This window comes from Pundamilia nyererei, unplaced genomic scaffold (assembly GCF_000239375.1).
Source record: "Pundamilia nyererei isolate P.nyererei 1_Seehausen unplaced genomic scaffold, PunNye1.0 scaffold00286, whole genome shotgun sequence".
NCBI lineage: Eukaryota > Metazoa > Chordata > Actinopteri > Cichliformes > Cichlidae > Pundamilia > Pundamilia nyererei.
In genome coordinates this window covers 201,732-218,014 of record NW_005187687.1, presented here as the reverse complement: position 1 = coordinate 218,014, position 16,283 = coordinate 201,732, and the positions used below count along the sequence as shown (strand labels likewise).

The following is a 16,283-nucleotide window of genomic DNA, read 5'->3' as shown; positions in this document are numbered from 1 at the left end:
CTATAGACTTGCCTTATTATGACAGCCAGGTATATAGACGATGCTTTTATTTATAAGCCATTTTGCCTCGAGTTTATTCCATTATATTAAACAAAGTTGGAAGTTTGAGCTGATGTCAAAACCAATTTCTCTAAATGAGAATATGTTTTTGGAAAATAACATTTAAAACGGCACAATAGTAGCTAAAGTGACTCATTATTTTGACTGTATATGCGCGTGTGATTAAATCCTCCAAAGGCTTTGGTCAGGAATATGAAGGCGCTTCAAGCATTATTCATTTAATTCAATTGTAAAATACTCAGAAGTTATTCATCCCTGATTCCTGAGCCTCTCAAGTTTAAACCCTCTTTTAAGCACAATTTTTACCCACCGGCAAGGTAACTAATAAAAGTTAATCATTCACAGCCATATGAGCATTGCCCCGCTGCCTCCTATGGTGTCGTCGTATTGTTAATGCCTCTTGTTAATTTCTCTTGTTGGTATTCAATTCGTATCCTCTCTGGTCCCATCATCGCTGACAGGGCCACATGGTGCCACCTGCCAATATCAGACCGTCACCCGGTCAGTGACAATCAGTGTCAGTTTCAACTGTCATAAAGCCTTTACAAATGTGTGTGTTTGTTTCCCTGCAGGAGAAAGGTTGAGATCATGCACACACACAGCCTATTCACGCTGCTGGGAGAGAGGCTGATGATGCACACCAACACCGTCTCTATCACCACCTACAATACTCTGTACGAGGTAGGTGAATGTCAGTAAATATTACAATGGATCAAGCCATCGGATCTGAGTTGTTGGGATCTGTGTGTTTATAATTTAATGACTGCTGTCAATCTTCTAACTGTGCAGATTCTGACTGAGCAGGTCTGCACTCAGGTTGTTCACAAACCACACCCAGACCCCGACTCCACTGTCAAGATCCAGAATCCCAGTAAGTGCATAAGCACTTCACCTCGCATCTGTGTCTCTCTGCGGTCTTTGGTCTGCCAGTAATGGAGTGTTTTGTTTGTTTTGCCTTTTCTTAATGCGAGTAAACAAACAACAAAGCGTAAATTGAGAAGCTGACACTGCTGCCATCTTCCACTTCTTGATCTCATTCCAAATGCTTTAAAAGTATTTGCTTCTCCTTCTCTCTCATCTTGTTCTTCTCTTCCCTTTACTTGGTTTTCTTTTTACCTCACACCCAGTGATTCTGAAAGTGGTGGCCACCTTGCTGAAGAACTCCAGTCCCAGTGTGGAGCTGATGGAAGTCAGGAGACTTTTTCTTTCTGACATGATAAAACTCTTCAGTAACAGCCGCGAGAATCGCCGGTAAAAAGCACACAAATCACTGTACCTGCACTTATCCAGCCGTGTTCATTAGCTCCTCACTGTGGCTTTTATTTTGAAATCAAACTCATGCTACAGCTCATCTCACATGCTGCCTGTTTTGTGCACCAGCTGCTTGCTGCAGTGCTCCGTGTGGCAGGACTGGATGTTCTCCCTCGGATACATCAACCCCAAGAACCCAGAAGAGCAGAAAATAACCGAGATGGTGTACAACATATTTAGGATCCTTCTCTACCATGCCATCAAATACGAATGGGGAGGATGGAGGGTCTGGGTGGACACCCTTTCAATAGCACACTCCAAGGTAAGAGTGGGACATGCACAATTCAATAACAGTTCCCAGTTGTCTTATTTTGTTTAGTACAAGTATAGCTTGTTATTTCGATTATGTTATTTCTGCTGTATTTTATATTTGGTGGTATGGCTCTGTCCTGGGACTTCCAAAGCCTTCCATGTACATACATGAATGCCAAAGATGGCGAGATTGGCAATAAGACCGAGCAAGAGCAGTGAAGGTGTCAATAAAAGCAAACGTGACATTAGTAAAAATCAGAAATGGCAAATAAAAAGGAGGAGCTGTAGTAGAGGGGAGTGCAAAGTGGCTTGCAGATCGGTAACAACTGCAAGCGAGCTAATGGGAGATTGTCCAATAGGAGCCTTAGATAGGGCTTAAGCTCATGTGGGCTGCCACTGATGACAGCTGTTGTGCAGCACTGCTGGTTGAGCTTGACTTTCTTGTCTGCTGTTTGGCTACAAATGAGCAGATATTAATGGGGATTTTCCAGGTGCTGATATTCTGATTCAAGCTGCTTATAAGCTGTACAGAAACCTGGTGATTTGTGCAATTTGACCACTGTTATGTGTTGTTTCAACATCTTCCAGGGCCAGAATGACCCAGCATTGAGACACTTTCAGAAACTGATCACCTCTCTTTTCACTGTTCAGTGACAGAACTTTAACTCGCCCTTTTTTCTCATCTCGGGGTAAAAGTGAAGGGGCATTATGGGTAATGGTCTAATGGCCCCGGAAGGCTAGCGTCCCAGTTTTCTGCACTTTGGTGTAAATGATCTATGAGTCTCCTTTGGACTACCGTGTGGCTATTGATGTGAAGATTCACTTTTGTTAGTGCTTGTGTGCCGATAACATTACCAGTTATAATCTACCATCTGTCACAGGTGACCTATGAAGCCCATAAGGAGTATTTGGCGAAGATGTATGAGGAGTACCAGCGACAGGAGGAGGAAAACATGAAGAAGGGAAAGAAAGGCTCAGTTTCCACCATCTCCGGCCTCTCTGCCACACCTGCGCCTGTCGTCAATGGCAACTTGGAGATCGATGACAACTCCCAGACGCAGACACCTGAGAGTGAGGCGGAGTACAGCGAGGGGGCCGGCGCAGACTCACGCAACCTCCTCGCAGAAGGCGCGGTGAAGAGACCTAACGGAGAAGCACTTACACCTGGGGAGCAAAGTGCAGGTCCAGGCGTGAGAGTAGAGGTCCATGACCTTCTGGTAGACATTAAAGCAGAGAAAGTAGAAGCCACGGAAGTAAAGCTGGATGACCTGGACCTCTCTCCTGAAGGTCTTGGTGGAAGTGTAGGTGGAGGAGGTGGGGGAGGAATGGAAAATGGACCTCTGGTTGAGGTAGATTCTCTCTTGGACAGTGCTTATTGCAGTGTGGTTCAGAACCTAAATGGGAATCTGGCGCCTAAAGATGACACATCTGGTTCGGGGGTTGGAATGGGGACAAACCTCGGGCTTTCAGGAGTCAGCCTGGATGATGATGGGAACATGGGTCCCCTCATCACATTGGCGGATGAGAAAGACAGTGTTCCGAGCAACAACGGATTTCTCTTCAGTAAGGTAGGATTAGTATTACTGTGCTGCCTAATCCTTCTTAGTCCTTTTTACTCTCCCAAATAATGTTTCTAAGTTTTCCTCAAACCTGAAGCTGTACTGTTTTCCCATTTTTCCCCATTCATTCCTTCCAGGTTGATGAGAAGTTGCTTCCAGCTTTGGCAGCCACAGACCCCCTTGTACTGCCCAGTCCAGATCAGCCCACTCCATCCGGCCCAGCCCCAGCTCACTCCACCACCAGCGCTAGTGATGACCTCAGCCTGCTGGCCCACATGACCAGCTGCGGCTCTGATTTAACACAGACCCAAAGCCACACTACCGGGGAACTTCCAGAGGATGGGCCCTTCAAGATCCAAAGCCCTCTTGCTGACATCAGCTCAATTGCTGAGGCTGAGAGCCAGACCCAGGGAACCTCTAGACCAGATTTCCCAGAGGGAGAGGGCACAGCCGGTGCAGACGGAGAGACTGCAGGGCTTAAGACTGGAGGAGATACAGCCAGCACCACCTCTGACACAGAGAGGTCAGATGATGGGAAAGACAAGGACACAAAGAAGATCCAAACTACTGCAACCACTCAGGTGTGTTTAAGTGTGTTCAGCTGGTTAAGAGGGAGCTCCTCACATGTTGTGTACACACTGGTCAGCAAATAAACTAAGTAACTCTGCCATGAGGTGTTATCCTGCACATATGAGTTTTTTATTTCCTTCGCTGCATTTATCAAAATGTTAAAAAAAATTATAATGTGAATGCATTAAAATAAAAATACAAAAAAAGTGTATAATCATCCTTATAAATCGCATTAATACCTATTGTCTTTCATCTAATACCTCATGACTTTCAAGTGGCTGCAGTGCCTCATTATGTTACCCTTGCTTGTTGGAATTTTGGGTAATAAAATCACAGAAAGCTGGGGAAAGTGCTTTTTCACCTCCCCCACTGAGATTTATCCTCTCAGTTTAAGGACTGAACAAGTGAGCCACTGGTCACAAGCCTGCCTCTCTACCCTGTCCAATGTGATTTGTGTTGTGATTAAAATAAACAGTTCAGCAGCAGTCCTGTTTTCCCGGCCAAAAAGCTGAGAAGCTGCCCACACACGAGCTAAGTTTCAGCAACCGATCAGTGAATGCACAATGAGAGTCGTCTGTGTTTTTTGGGGGGCTTTTTTCCTGTAGTTTTGACACCTTAAATGAAATTGAATTTCATCGATGCGTGTATGCCAAGTCTTATATTAGACCAAATGAGCTTCACTTGCTTATTCAACAACTGTTACAGGCCCTCCACGGTCGCACTGCAGCCCAGTTGGAGAGGGACCTACGCGTTGATTTGGGTTTCAGGGGTATGCCCATGACAGAGGAGCAGCGGCGTCAGTTCAGCCCAGGCCCGCGTACGACCATGTTCCGAATCCCAGAATTCAAATGGTCTCCAATGCACCAGAGGTTGCTCACTGACCTGCTGTTTGCCCTGGAGACAGATGTGCATGTGTGGAGGAGGTGAGTTCGATGCTGTGTTCGCCAGGTGTGTGTTAGTTGACCATTTTTTGTAATTTTACGCCTCGTTTTAAATAAACTGATTATGCTAAAGATCTGATTCATGTGACAGCTATATTGTGTTTTCCTGTTAGAAACTATGTCTTACTTTCAAACGGTTTGCATTTTATTCTCTTCCAGCCACTCCACGAAGTCGGTGATGGACTTTGTGAACAGCAATGAAAACATCATCTTTGTCCACAACACGATCCACCTCATTTCTCAGATGGTGGACAACATCATCATTGCCTGTGGAGGCATTCTGCCTCTCCTGTCTGCTGCCACCTCCCCTTCCGTAAGTGGCTCTTCTGCACCCCTCTGTGGTAGGAGGGAAAACTGCAGGTCGACAGCTCTTTCACAGGCCTGTTACTGGAGCGTTAAAGCCCACACAGACTTTTTTTTTTTTTTTTTGTATGTGTGTGTGGTTTTTTTAGTTCCCCTCGCAGCACAGATCTTGTGTGCCTTGATAGGGTTATTTCCCTGAATTAACCTATAAAATCACAGTAGACAAAATTAAAAAAAAGACTTATAAACGAATTTAACTCCCAATTAAACCAGTATGTGCAACTGTCAACCTAACCCTTCTTAACAATATTTAGTTCTAATCCCTTCAATTAACCGTTTTTGTTAGCTTGATAGCCTATTGTTTTAAGCGTTTTTGCATTTTAACCTTTCTTTTCCTCTCTGTGTTACATGTGTTTTGTGTATTTTCTTGTCTTTTTTTCTCTCTGTTTTTGTCTGTTTTGCATGTGCAGAATTCTAAGAGTAGTGCCAACACTGTAAGTTTGCAGTTTCTTCCTCTTTTTCTATTCTACTAATACTTAGCTCTGGTTTATTAACCATTGTGACTGACACTAACCCTTGCTTGTCTGACATCCATAGTGTTTCTGCGTGTTGTGCTCCTCTGCTGCTTACCTTATATTGTCTAAATCTATTGATTTCTTAGTCTCTGTTCATAAAGATTAAGTATGTCAACCCAGTTAGAATACTATGTGAATATATAGGGGGTGAAAAAGCCTAAAAAGCCACAGGGTGGATCAATAAGAAACAAAAGGGAGAAGATTATTTGGGGGGTATATAGTCTGCTTATATATTTTACGAGAGAGAGTATTTCCAAACGTCCTTGGGGGTTGCATCTGCTAAGCCTGTCCCATTTGTATCAACGCTAAAGAAGGCAGGAGGAGCCGGACCCCAGAGGGGGTCAAAGGGAGAGGAGGTGACCCCTGTTCCTGGGGGAGGAGGCGCAGGGGGAGAGGTGCGTAAAGAGCTTGAGACTCTCATCATCACCAGAAGAGCTAAGAGCACCAACCCAAGCCCTTCTGTCTTCACCTTGTGTGTCTGTTATCCCCCAAAATGTCTGTGCTCACTTGCTCTGATGAGCCACCAGATGCTTGCGCTGTCAGCTCTCCACAGCCCTGCACGTCCTGCTTACTGAAGCAGAGACACAGAAAACTACACCGCTTGGTTTTGACCCCTGCAATGCTGCCTTCAGATTTTCAATGTAGTCGCACCACAGTTTGATAAATCAAGGGGCCCATAAGATATTCAAGGCTAGCCCAAGTGTGTCCACACTACTGCTGTTAATGCTAAAAACCCACACTGTCTTTGCCACAATCCCACTGTCACCATTATATGTGTGTCACCAGGCTGTACTTTGTGTTTTGTAGAACACCTCATGTTGCCAAACGTCATCATTATAAGTATGTTTTTCACTAAGCCAGCATGACACTCAAGGTTGCCTTCCGTGTTTGTTGTGCAACAGCCAGCCGTGACCGTTTTGGTCCTGCTCATTGCAAGGCGCGACTGCATATTTTCTAAAGGTTTTTTCTGTTGTTTGTTAAAATAATAAGATAACTCAGGATTTCTTCATCCCTCCTAACTTCTGAGAGCATCCAGTGCGTTGTGTTTAAGTGCCAGTTTTTCACTGAATAACTGGCGAGCATGTGTTGTGTTTTCCCTCTTTCGCAGACGGAGTTGGAGAACATCGAGGCGACGCAGGGGATGTCTTCAGAGACGGCCGTCACTTTCCTCTCTCGTCTCATGGCCATGGTGGACGTGCTGGTGTTTGCCAGCTCCCTCAACTTCAGTGAGATTGAAGCGGAGAAGAACATGTCGTCAGGAGGACTGATGAGGCAGTGCCTCCGCCTCGGTGCGTCCGAGTTGAATCTCTTCAGTGTTTATAAAATGTTTAGATGAGCTGATTCTTAGTCGAGACCAGCAGTTCTCAACTACGAGGGCCGCAGGAAGAAGTGCAGGAGGAGCATGGGTGACCAGGTCAAGCTAAATTATAAGGCAGCTGTTGTGTTTTGGCAACTATCAGCTTCTGAAGGCTCGTGCAATAAAACAAACTGCTTCATGGCCTTGTTGCATATGACTGGAAGTGAAAGTTACTTATGTCAGCATTAAGATTACTGAACAGTTTTCAAATTAAATGTGTAGTTTTAAAGTTAAACATATGAAAATATGCCAGTTTTTATTTCCCTGAGGTTTAAAATGCTTTTTTGTTTATCGCTATTGGAATAAGTATTTTTAAATTATACAGATATACTGTAGATAAGTCCATCCATTTTTATCTGCTTAGCCAATTCAGGTTTTGGGGAATTGGAGGCACCTTGGGTAGAGAGCTTAGAGAAAGAGAGGGACAACCACTGGAGATTTGAAAATAAAAAAACAAATTCATTTTTTGCTAATTGGCAAAATAACCGCAACAAGCTTTCATTCCAAAATAATTGTTGATTCCCTTTACACCATGTTGGAGGCAGTCCTGGCTAACTCTTGCTAATAATTGGCTGTCTCTGTTGTGGACCACCTTTTTATCATTTAGCAGCTTGTGACAAATCCCAGGTCTCAATCCCAGATGACCCCCATTTTTCACAAGCTGGCTCAAGCTGACTAACAAGGAATCCATGCAAGAGGTTTATGTAAATAAAACATTCATTAGAGAGAAAACAAACATGAACTTGAGTGGAAAACCCAGGTGAGCTGCTTTAGCCGGTGAAAGCAGGCCACGACCGCCTCAGTAGGAGGTTCATCACAGGGTGCTTCCAGTGGATCCAGATTACTTATATTTAATCTCTGAGTCTTTCTGTCGCTGTACCTTTCTAAGGAGGAAAGATGGAAGGCAGTTCCTCAGTTTGAGAGCTCCAGTGATTGGTTAATTAGCTGATTATTGACTTATTCAGTGTTTTATAATCAAGTAGAAATATTTGATTGCTGGCAGAGCACATCAGTTTACTTAATTTCTTAGATTATTGTAAGTGGAGTATTTCTAGGATGACCTTACATTTCTGCTACACCATATTGTAATGTCATTTCTGATGTAGGGCAGAGAAATGATCACATCACAAAATAAAAATCGTTCTTTGTTTGTAATGTATGGGTGCATGTATGTGTGCTTTAAATAAATGCTTATACACGCTGCAGTCACGACATGCATGACTTCAGGACATCCCCTGTTTGTTTTTTCTTGAAATGTAAAAGCCGACTCCATTACACTATACTTACCTGTTTTTTTTCCTCTACCTCTCCGTCTCGTTCAGTATGTTGTGTGGCGGTTAGGAACTGCCTGGAGTGCAGGCAGAGACAGAGAGATCGGAGTTGCAAGTCCTCCTTAACCAGCAGCAAGTCACAGGACAGCCTCCACAGTGCCTCCACCGCCAGCAAGGTAGCACATGCATGAATCGAGGACGCATTCAGCAACACCTAAAACTGTCACAGAAACATGCATATGTATGACACGCCACCTTTTGATATCCTGTCTTCCATATTTAGCAGGATCCAGACAGACTTCTCCAGGATGTAGACATTAATCGTCTCCGAGCTGTGGTTTTCAGAGATGTGGTAAGCGTGCGGGTGTATTTTTGGTATATACAGTATTCGTCTTGTTATAGATACAGGGAGCAAAAAAAAAAAAAGATGCCTGAGTGTTTCTCTGCTGAATAACTTTGTGTGCGTGTGTTGTTTTGCCGCAGGATGACAGTAAGCAGGCTCAGTTTCTGGCGCTGGCAGTTGTTTACTTTATCTCAGTTCTCATGGTTTCGAAGTACCGGGACATTTTGGAACCCCAGCGAGAGATTGGCAGATCTACCAGCTTATCCGGGAGAAGCATCCGCCACGAGATTAACTCTCCAACCAGTACAGGTGACCTTTGTTTTTCTTTTGCTCCATCATCCTCCACATGCAAGCATGATTTTGGATGTTTGCATTGTTTGACCAAACAATGATACTGATAAGAAGAATCAATATGACACCAATAAAATAAAAAAAAGAGAAAATAAGGGTGTTACTTGAAAAAATGCTTTAAAGCATTAGTCTTTTTTTTTCAGTTGAACATCAAAGGTCAGTATGTTGTGGAATTTCTTGATAATCCAATCTGCACTGAGAAAATATACTTCTTTAATTGTTTATCCATAAAAAAAAAAATTTCTTCCAAATTTCTCCAGAACATCCATCCACAGCCTTCTCCGACCGCGACAAACAGACCCCCACCCCTGTGGATGACTCCCCTCGTGCCGGCCTTCCACACACAGACTCGGGCATTGGAGAAGAGGGCCATGTGAGCGGATCGCTAAACGGTTCGGAGATGGGTCTTGGACTCGGGCTGGGCCTGGTGGGGAGAGAGACGGATAAAGACAGAGACAGAGACATCGGAGGAGGAAGTGGGGGAGGAGGCACAGATCTGTTATGCAGTCTGTCATCTGATGTTAGAAGGTCACAGGAGAGCCTTTTGGATTCTCCCCATAACCCCGGCTCCACCCCCAACGCTAGTCAAGCCCCGCCTTCGTCCATCTCCAGCATCAGTCAAACAAACAAAGGCATCAATGTCAAGGTGGGCGTGTGATTCCAGCATCCACATGAGCCTAATTCTGAGAAAACAATAGTCAGCACATATCTCTGTTAGATCTCTGTTGTAGTTTCTTTAAATATTTGAAAATCACTGTGTTTTATTTTAACTAATAGAAATCTGGTTTAATGCAGTCAAAATGTATGCATCCATTTATGTTTACCCTATACTGTAGAGGTCACGTGAATTTTCTATTACTTTTATCGCCTGTATTTGCAGCTGGTTGATTATCTGAGCTTAGATGCTCCTTTCAGTGAGCTTATGTGTGATTAGAACATACTCACTTTTACATGTTAGATAAAAGAACAAAATAAAACCACCATTCAAAGCAAAATTTAGTGATACGCCTCATAAGTATCGTGTTCTGTCTCTCGTTCGCTGCTCTCGGGAATGCAGGAAATCCTGAAGAGCCTGGTGGCAGCTCCCGTTGATGGAGGGGACTTGGGACAGGAGTCTGGGCCAACTCCCTATCACCCAGACCCTGCCTTGAAGACGCACCCCATGCTGCCCATGCAGTTCCACTCCTTCGACAGGTCAGTCCCAGTTTTTGAACCTACGTGGGGCGTAAAACAAGCAGAGGTATTGGCTTCGGTGCAGCCTGACACATCCATCAGTTAAACGATTTTGGGTACAGAGACTACATTGTTTAGTGTAGTGCTGTTTGTCAAGTTGCTTTGTACCAGTTTTAGAAAAACTGTGGGTGCAGAAACCGATCGTTGCCTCATATGTGGATAATTCTCACTTTGAACAAAGTTCTTTTGATGGTAACATTTACAAATACACACATTGTGCTCCCCTGCCAGCAGTCTGTGATATGTTTTGTTTGATGGTGACTACAATGGCACAAAGACAAGAAAGGCAAATGCAGCTGAGTGGTTTGAGTAAAATGGATGCATTAGTTTAAAAATTCAGTTTTAAAAAAAAAACCCCAGTAATGTTAATTTTTGTTTATCAGCAGTGATAGCAGGATAGTTTGGATTTTAGATTTAGATACTTGGACACGATGGGGGATGATAAGTTTAAAAAAAGGTTTCAGTTTTGTTGCTGACGACATGCTGATGTCTCCTGTACAGAAACAGGAAACAATCACATCTGTATTATTAGTAGTTTTGAAATGCGTGCTCGCCCTTTCACAGTTTTGACTGCTATGTTGACATTTTTGGAAGATTAATCAGATCTCTGTCTGTATCTCTGCACAAAAGAAAGACCTGCACTTGTTTAAAAAATAAATAAAAGCATGTTCGCAATAGTTTTACCTACTTTGACATTTAAAATAGTCTCTAATATTGCTGCTAAGCTCCCAGTAGTCTCTACATCTGAAAAATAAATGTCCTTGTTGCTCCCTGATTTTTGTCAGCTGTTATGAATAAAAAGCAGAAATTACTCTTTGAGAGGATGTCTCGATATCTTTGGGGACATTACTGGGCCCTGAAATTCACTGGTACTAAAAGGAATGTGAAAAAAATGTAACGATGATGATTCATAGGTAGAAAAATTGAGTTTGCTAAAAGAAAGTTTTCTGTTTCTTAGGTCAGTTAATACATAAATTAAGAAACAGTAGTTTCTACATTGAAAGACCCCTCCCTGAGCCTGCTTATGCTGGAGGTTTCTTCCTGTTAAAAGGGAGTTTTTCCTTCCCACTGTCATCAAAGTGCTTGCTAATAGGGGATCATATGATTGTTGGGTTTTTTTCTCTGTATGTATTATTATAGGGCATGGATGAGCAACTCCAGGTCTCGAGGGCCGGTGTCCTGCAGGTTTTAGATCCTTGATCCAACACAGCACTCGAGGCCTGGAGTTGTCTACCCACGTTGTAGGGTCTGCCTTACGATATGAAAGCACCTTGAAGCGACTGTTGCTGTGATTTGGCGCTATATAAATACAACTTAATTGAATTGATGTTTGCACATCTGTCTGAAGAAGAACTTACCCCTTGAAAGCCTAATAGGAAGAAGTTAGTGAGGGTGGTCTACCCTTGGAAAAACTCAAAAACTATTCTAACTTTATTGATATATACTGAGGTGTCAAAACTCATCATTAGTGTTACAAAGGACGTTTTCAAATGTCATCTTCGTGGGGAAAAGAGTTTATTCTATTCTATTTTATTTATTTGGTGCTGTAGCATACAGTAAAACCCAGTGATTTGACAGTCTGACCATGCACTAGGCGACAGTGGGGAGGAAGAACTCCCGTTCAACAGCAAGAGACCTCCAACAGAACCGGGCTTAGTGAAGGACAGCCATCTGACATGACTGGTTGGGGTTTAGGACGGAGACAAAACAGAAAAGAGGATCATAGAGAAATGGCAAACAGCAAATGGGATGCACCACATCGCATGCAGTGGTCGTATATGCATATATGGAGAATTCGGAGGGTAGTGGACGTGAAGCACTCAGAGCGTCATGGGATGTCCCTCAACAGTCTGAGCATATAGAAGCTTAACTTAGGGATGATTCAGGGTCACCTGACCTACAGGGTTTATTAGAAAGCATAGTTTTAAGATAAGTCTTGAAAATGGAGAAGGTGTATGTCTCCTGAACTATCGCTCACTGTACTTTTACAATAAGCCTATTTCAAGGTCTAGACGTAACAAATGCATGGATACATGTTTGCCTGATGCCTTTATGTTTCGTCTTTCACAGGAGTGTCGTGGTTCCAGTCAAAAAGCCTCCACCCGGCAGCCTGTCAGTCAACACTGTGGGCACGCCCACCACTAGCGGAGGAGCCTCAGCTGGCAGCACACCCAACATTTTTGCTGCTGCAACAGCAACACCCAAGAGCATGATCAACACCACAGGTGGGAGAGAACACACAGCTGTAGCGCACGCTTAACCCACCCATGTCTTTTTGAACCTACTCGTGTAATTTCGACGTGCATATATTCGATATTTTACTCATAAAGACTTTTGCTCAGTTGGTAGTGTGTGTGCTAAAGGAGATAGAGCACATAGAGAACTGCAGCATGACAAAGGTGTTTGTGTAAAAGGCCTCAAGCAGCTCAGAAACCGCTCAATCAAGCAGGGTTGAATTTCTTCTTTTGTTACAAAAAGTCTTTGAAGCTTCACGCTTTTGTCCTTTAACAGGCAGAGCAAACTGAACCAGCAGATCCTTTCAGGGTTAGTTTTAGCTTGTATATGAGGGCAGATGAAGGAAGTTGCAGACTGCGCAGCAACTATAAGATACTTATCTTATGGTGGACGTTGCACATATGGCTCATACTTAATACTGAATGCAGAAAAAACAGAGATATTGTCTATTAGATGATCCTTGACCCAAATTTAGGATAACGACAACATCAGCAGACTTGCAGATCATCCTTTCTGAGTAGAATCATGCTCAGCAGATCCACTGCAGCAGAGTGGATTTCTATTTGAGGCTTTGTCAGCCTGTTAAACATATTGTACTTTATCATACATGCATAATGGATAAGGAAGGGATTTGTTCTCTGGAATGGATTCTGTATATTGATTGAAAAGCTTTTTTCTCAAACCGGGGCCATTACCAAAAGGACAAGCAGCAGCATGTCCAGTTCCTTTATTACTACCATTACTGTTAACTTCATACTAATCTTGGTTCTTGTTACTATTTTCCCTCCTGTCCAGGTGCCGCAGATTCGGCCTCCTCATCCTCATCTTCCTCTTCATCTTTTGTCAATGGTGCAACTAGTAAGAATCTGCCAGCGGTGCAGACAGTGGCACCCATGCCAGAAGACACCATGGAGAATATGAGGTCAGAACTCTCGCCATCATACAGCCTTTGGCCATTTCATTTCATAGGTTCAGTTCCATCCTACTTTATTTTGTCCCCCTGTCTCCGGCTTTTGTTTTTTATGTTAAATTGTCTTTTTTCCTGCCTCATTCCTGTCCCTTCATCCTCCCTAAAGATTTCTCACTTCACTTACACGTTCATTACAGGATTATAGGGTAAGATGAAGTTTTTTCTGGACTGATGTGGCTGTGGACATTTTTATTAGGCTCATGTAAGACACACCACATTTGACATGCTAAACTAATCAACCGCAAAAGACGGGTTCAGGTATCGTTCCATCAGCTAATATCAGCTAATATTAATCATCTTCTAGCCACACATATTATATGTTGTCATGCACACACACCCCTGACACTTCTCACTTACCGTACAGTATGATGCTCATCACCTCTGATATGAAAACTTTGTATGAAAACGTCACCACTTACTAATTAAGACCGTTAATGTCTTAGGCTCAACAGTCTTTTTTTTGTATTTGTAAACATGTAAATGAACTTGTCATTAACAAAAATCTGTTTTGTCTTCAGACTTTATAGGTGTCACTAAAAAAATTATGATCATCTGCAACATGAGGTCTTTACTAATTACCAGTTAGCGTGATTAGCAGTGTTCCTTTACCATTGTAGGAGTTTGCACTGTAACATTTTTGTTGTACTCTACTTAGACATGTTAGCAGATACAGTCATGTGTAAAAGCAAGTTTTCGCAGGAATCTGTGCAGTCCTGTGAAAAAAACTAAGTACACCTTCACGGAATTAAGAAGGTAAGTCGCAGCCAGGTGCTGCTAATCGAATGCACCTGATTAATTGATCATCGCCACGTGTGAGCATCTCTATGAAAGCAGATGTTTTGGCAGTTTGCTGCTCTGGAGCATTCAGGTGTGTTTAAGCACAATGCCGCAATCTTCCCCAAGTTTACTCCAACGTCAGACTGCAATGCTTAGGGAAACTGCAGAAAACTCAAGAACTACATCTCAGACTCCACATAGTAACACTGCTTAGGTTTGCAAAGCTGCACAGCTGAACAAACCACAACGAGATCAAGTGGAGATGTTTAGCTGTAATGCACAGCACCATGTTTGTCAGCACGGTGGTGGAGTGGTGTAATGTTGCTTGTTTTTCAGCCAAAGAACCTGCTTTTTGGCTCCTTTTGTTATACCAAAGTATTTTAGAGTAAAACGTGAGGCCATCTGTCTGTCAGATAAAGCGTGGCCCAAATTGGGTCATGCAGCAGGGCAATGATCCCGAGCACAGCAGCAAATCTACAACAGAATGGCTGAAAAGGAAAATGATCAAAGCTCAGACCTCAACCTGATTAAATGTGGTGGGCCCTCAAGAGAGCTGTGCATAAATGAATGCCTGAAATCTTCAGTGAAGTCAAGCAGTGCTGTAAAGAAGAGTGGGCCAAAATCGCCACACAGCGATGCAAGAGACTGATAAGGAAATCAGGAAATCATTACTTTGCTCTGTAAGGTGAATCGTGGGGTTTACTTTCACAGGTTTTTCACAGGACTCCATATAGTTGTGTAAAAAGTTTTTTTTCACATGGCTGCACATGTTCTTCTAAAAGTGCGCACACACAGGAGTGGGTGGGTGCGTGTGCATGTCTCCCTTAATCAGTGCGCATGTCTGCACGTGTGTTTTTATGTGTGTGTGTGTGGTTTGTATTGCAGTGCCTATTGTGAGGTGGCGCAGTGTGCGCTGCGCAGCGGTCAGACGCCCCCTGAGCTCAAGTCTTTTAGCTCTCTGGCTGGCTTCCAGGCAGCCCCCCGAGATGCAGGACAGTGTTTTAGGCAAGGAGATACTCGTCCTGTCCCCATGCCCCTCCCTCTGCCCCTCCTCCACCACACACCCTCTGCCACGCCCAACCACTACTAAATGTTCCCAGAATGCCATGCAAGAAAGGGCCGACTTCCTCAACAGCTTCAACAATTTTTCAGTAGCAGAGTCAATTCTGTCATTTCTGGCATGGTCATCTCCTCACACTAACCCCAAACTCCAGGCCAGACCTGAGTCGAGATGCTTGTTTTAACCTTCACCGCAGCTTTCGCAAATCATCTGGTTCTCCGAGCAGGTTAAAACAAAACCACAATTGGTAGATTAGCGACCCAGGTCTGTTTCAGAGATCGCATTACCTACAAAGCCAGGAATATAAACTTCACTGCCATCGCGGCTCCATAATTGAGTCTGCTGCTTTGTACTCTTCATGTCTCAATTTCTAAAGAATGGAAAAGCATTTAAAATGCAGCTGTACACACATAAAGACGCAGTATACCATTCAAGAGACAAGTCTGGCAGTTTTTCAGGTTCAGTTTTTATCACACTTTAACCTTCACTCATCCCACAGTGCTAAGCTGACCGGCTAACAATTATCCTTTCTAACTCATCTTTTTCCTAGTAATACTAATACAGACATACTGCTTCCATACCACACCATCGTTTTTTTCTACATTCTGTGTCCGACTTGCACTTTTTTCTGTTTCCTTCACCTGCTTTTTCTCTTCTCCTGCGTCCTGTGCCTCCCTTCCTTGTTCTCACGTGTCTCCACATATTTCTTTCATTCACATTTGTCCCTTCTCGCCTACTGTATATCCCCTGAGATTTTTCCTCAAACGCTCTTGTACCCTCATCTGTATGTTGCTCATGTTATCGGCACGCCTATCGTTTTCATCCTTGTCTCTCGATTATCTCCGCCACAGTATCACCACAAAGCTGGAGCGCGCTTTGGAGAAGGTGGCCCCTTTGCTCAGGGAGATATTTGTGGACTTTGCTCCGTTCCTGTCCAGGACGCTGCTGGGTAGCCATGGGCAGGAGCTGCTCATAGAAGGTACAGGTGCTGTACACGGCTCCTTTTTCTCTAACTGGCGTCTCTCTGTGGAGTCTCCTCATTCACTGTCCCTCACAGTAATGTATGCGTGCGCGAGACAGAGTGAGATCGAAAAAGAGTGAGTGGAGGGTTGAGA

The 16,283-nt window shown here is 43.6% G+C and overlaps 1 protein-coding gene across 3 annotated transcripts in view; it reads left to right on the top strand.

Moving 5' to 3' along the window:
- nbeaa (neurobeachin a) overlaps positions 1–16,283 on the top strand; it is a 97,577-nt gene that overhangs the window by 65,643 nt on the left and 15,651 nt on the right. The window contains exons 18-34 of one of the 3 annotated variants that reach the window (XM_013915316.1): positions 633–741; positions 850–931; positions 1,188–1,311; positions 1,441–1,633; positions 2,505–3,191; positions 3,320–3,763; positions 4,458–4,675; positions 4,853–5,021; positions 6,680–6,860; positions 8,251–8,375; positions 8,483–8,551; positions 8,683–8,851; positions 9,154–9,539; positions 9,951–10,087; positions 12,197–12,351; positions 13,157–13,283; positions 16,020–16,147. In XM_013915316.1, the coding sequence (XP_013770770.1) occupies positions 633–741; positions 850–931; positions 1,188–1,311; positions 1,441–1,633; positions 2,505–3,191; positions 3,320–3,763; positions 4,458–4,675; positions 4,853–5,021; positions 6,680–6,860; positions 8,251–8,375; positions 8,483–8,551; positions 8,683–8,851; positions 9,154–9,539; positions 9,951–10,087; positions 12,197–12,351; positions 13,157–13,283; positions 16,020–16,147 (3,503 nt within the window). Of the gene's footprint in view, positions 1–632; positions 742–849; positions 932–1,187; positions 1,312–1,440; positions 1,634–2,504; positions 3,192–3,319; positions 3,764–4,457; positions 4,676–4,852; positions 5,022–6,679; positions 6,861–8,250; positions 8,376–8,482; positions 8,552–8,682; positions 8,852–9,153; positions 9,540–9,950; positions 10,088–12,196; positions 12,352–13,156; positions 13,284–14,993; positions 15,114–16,019; positions 16,154–16,283 lie in introns of those variants that run through there. The other 2 variants (XM_005750756.2, XM_013915315.1) reach the window with 2 other exon arrangements.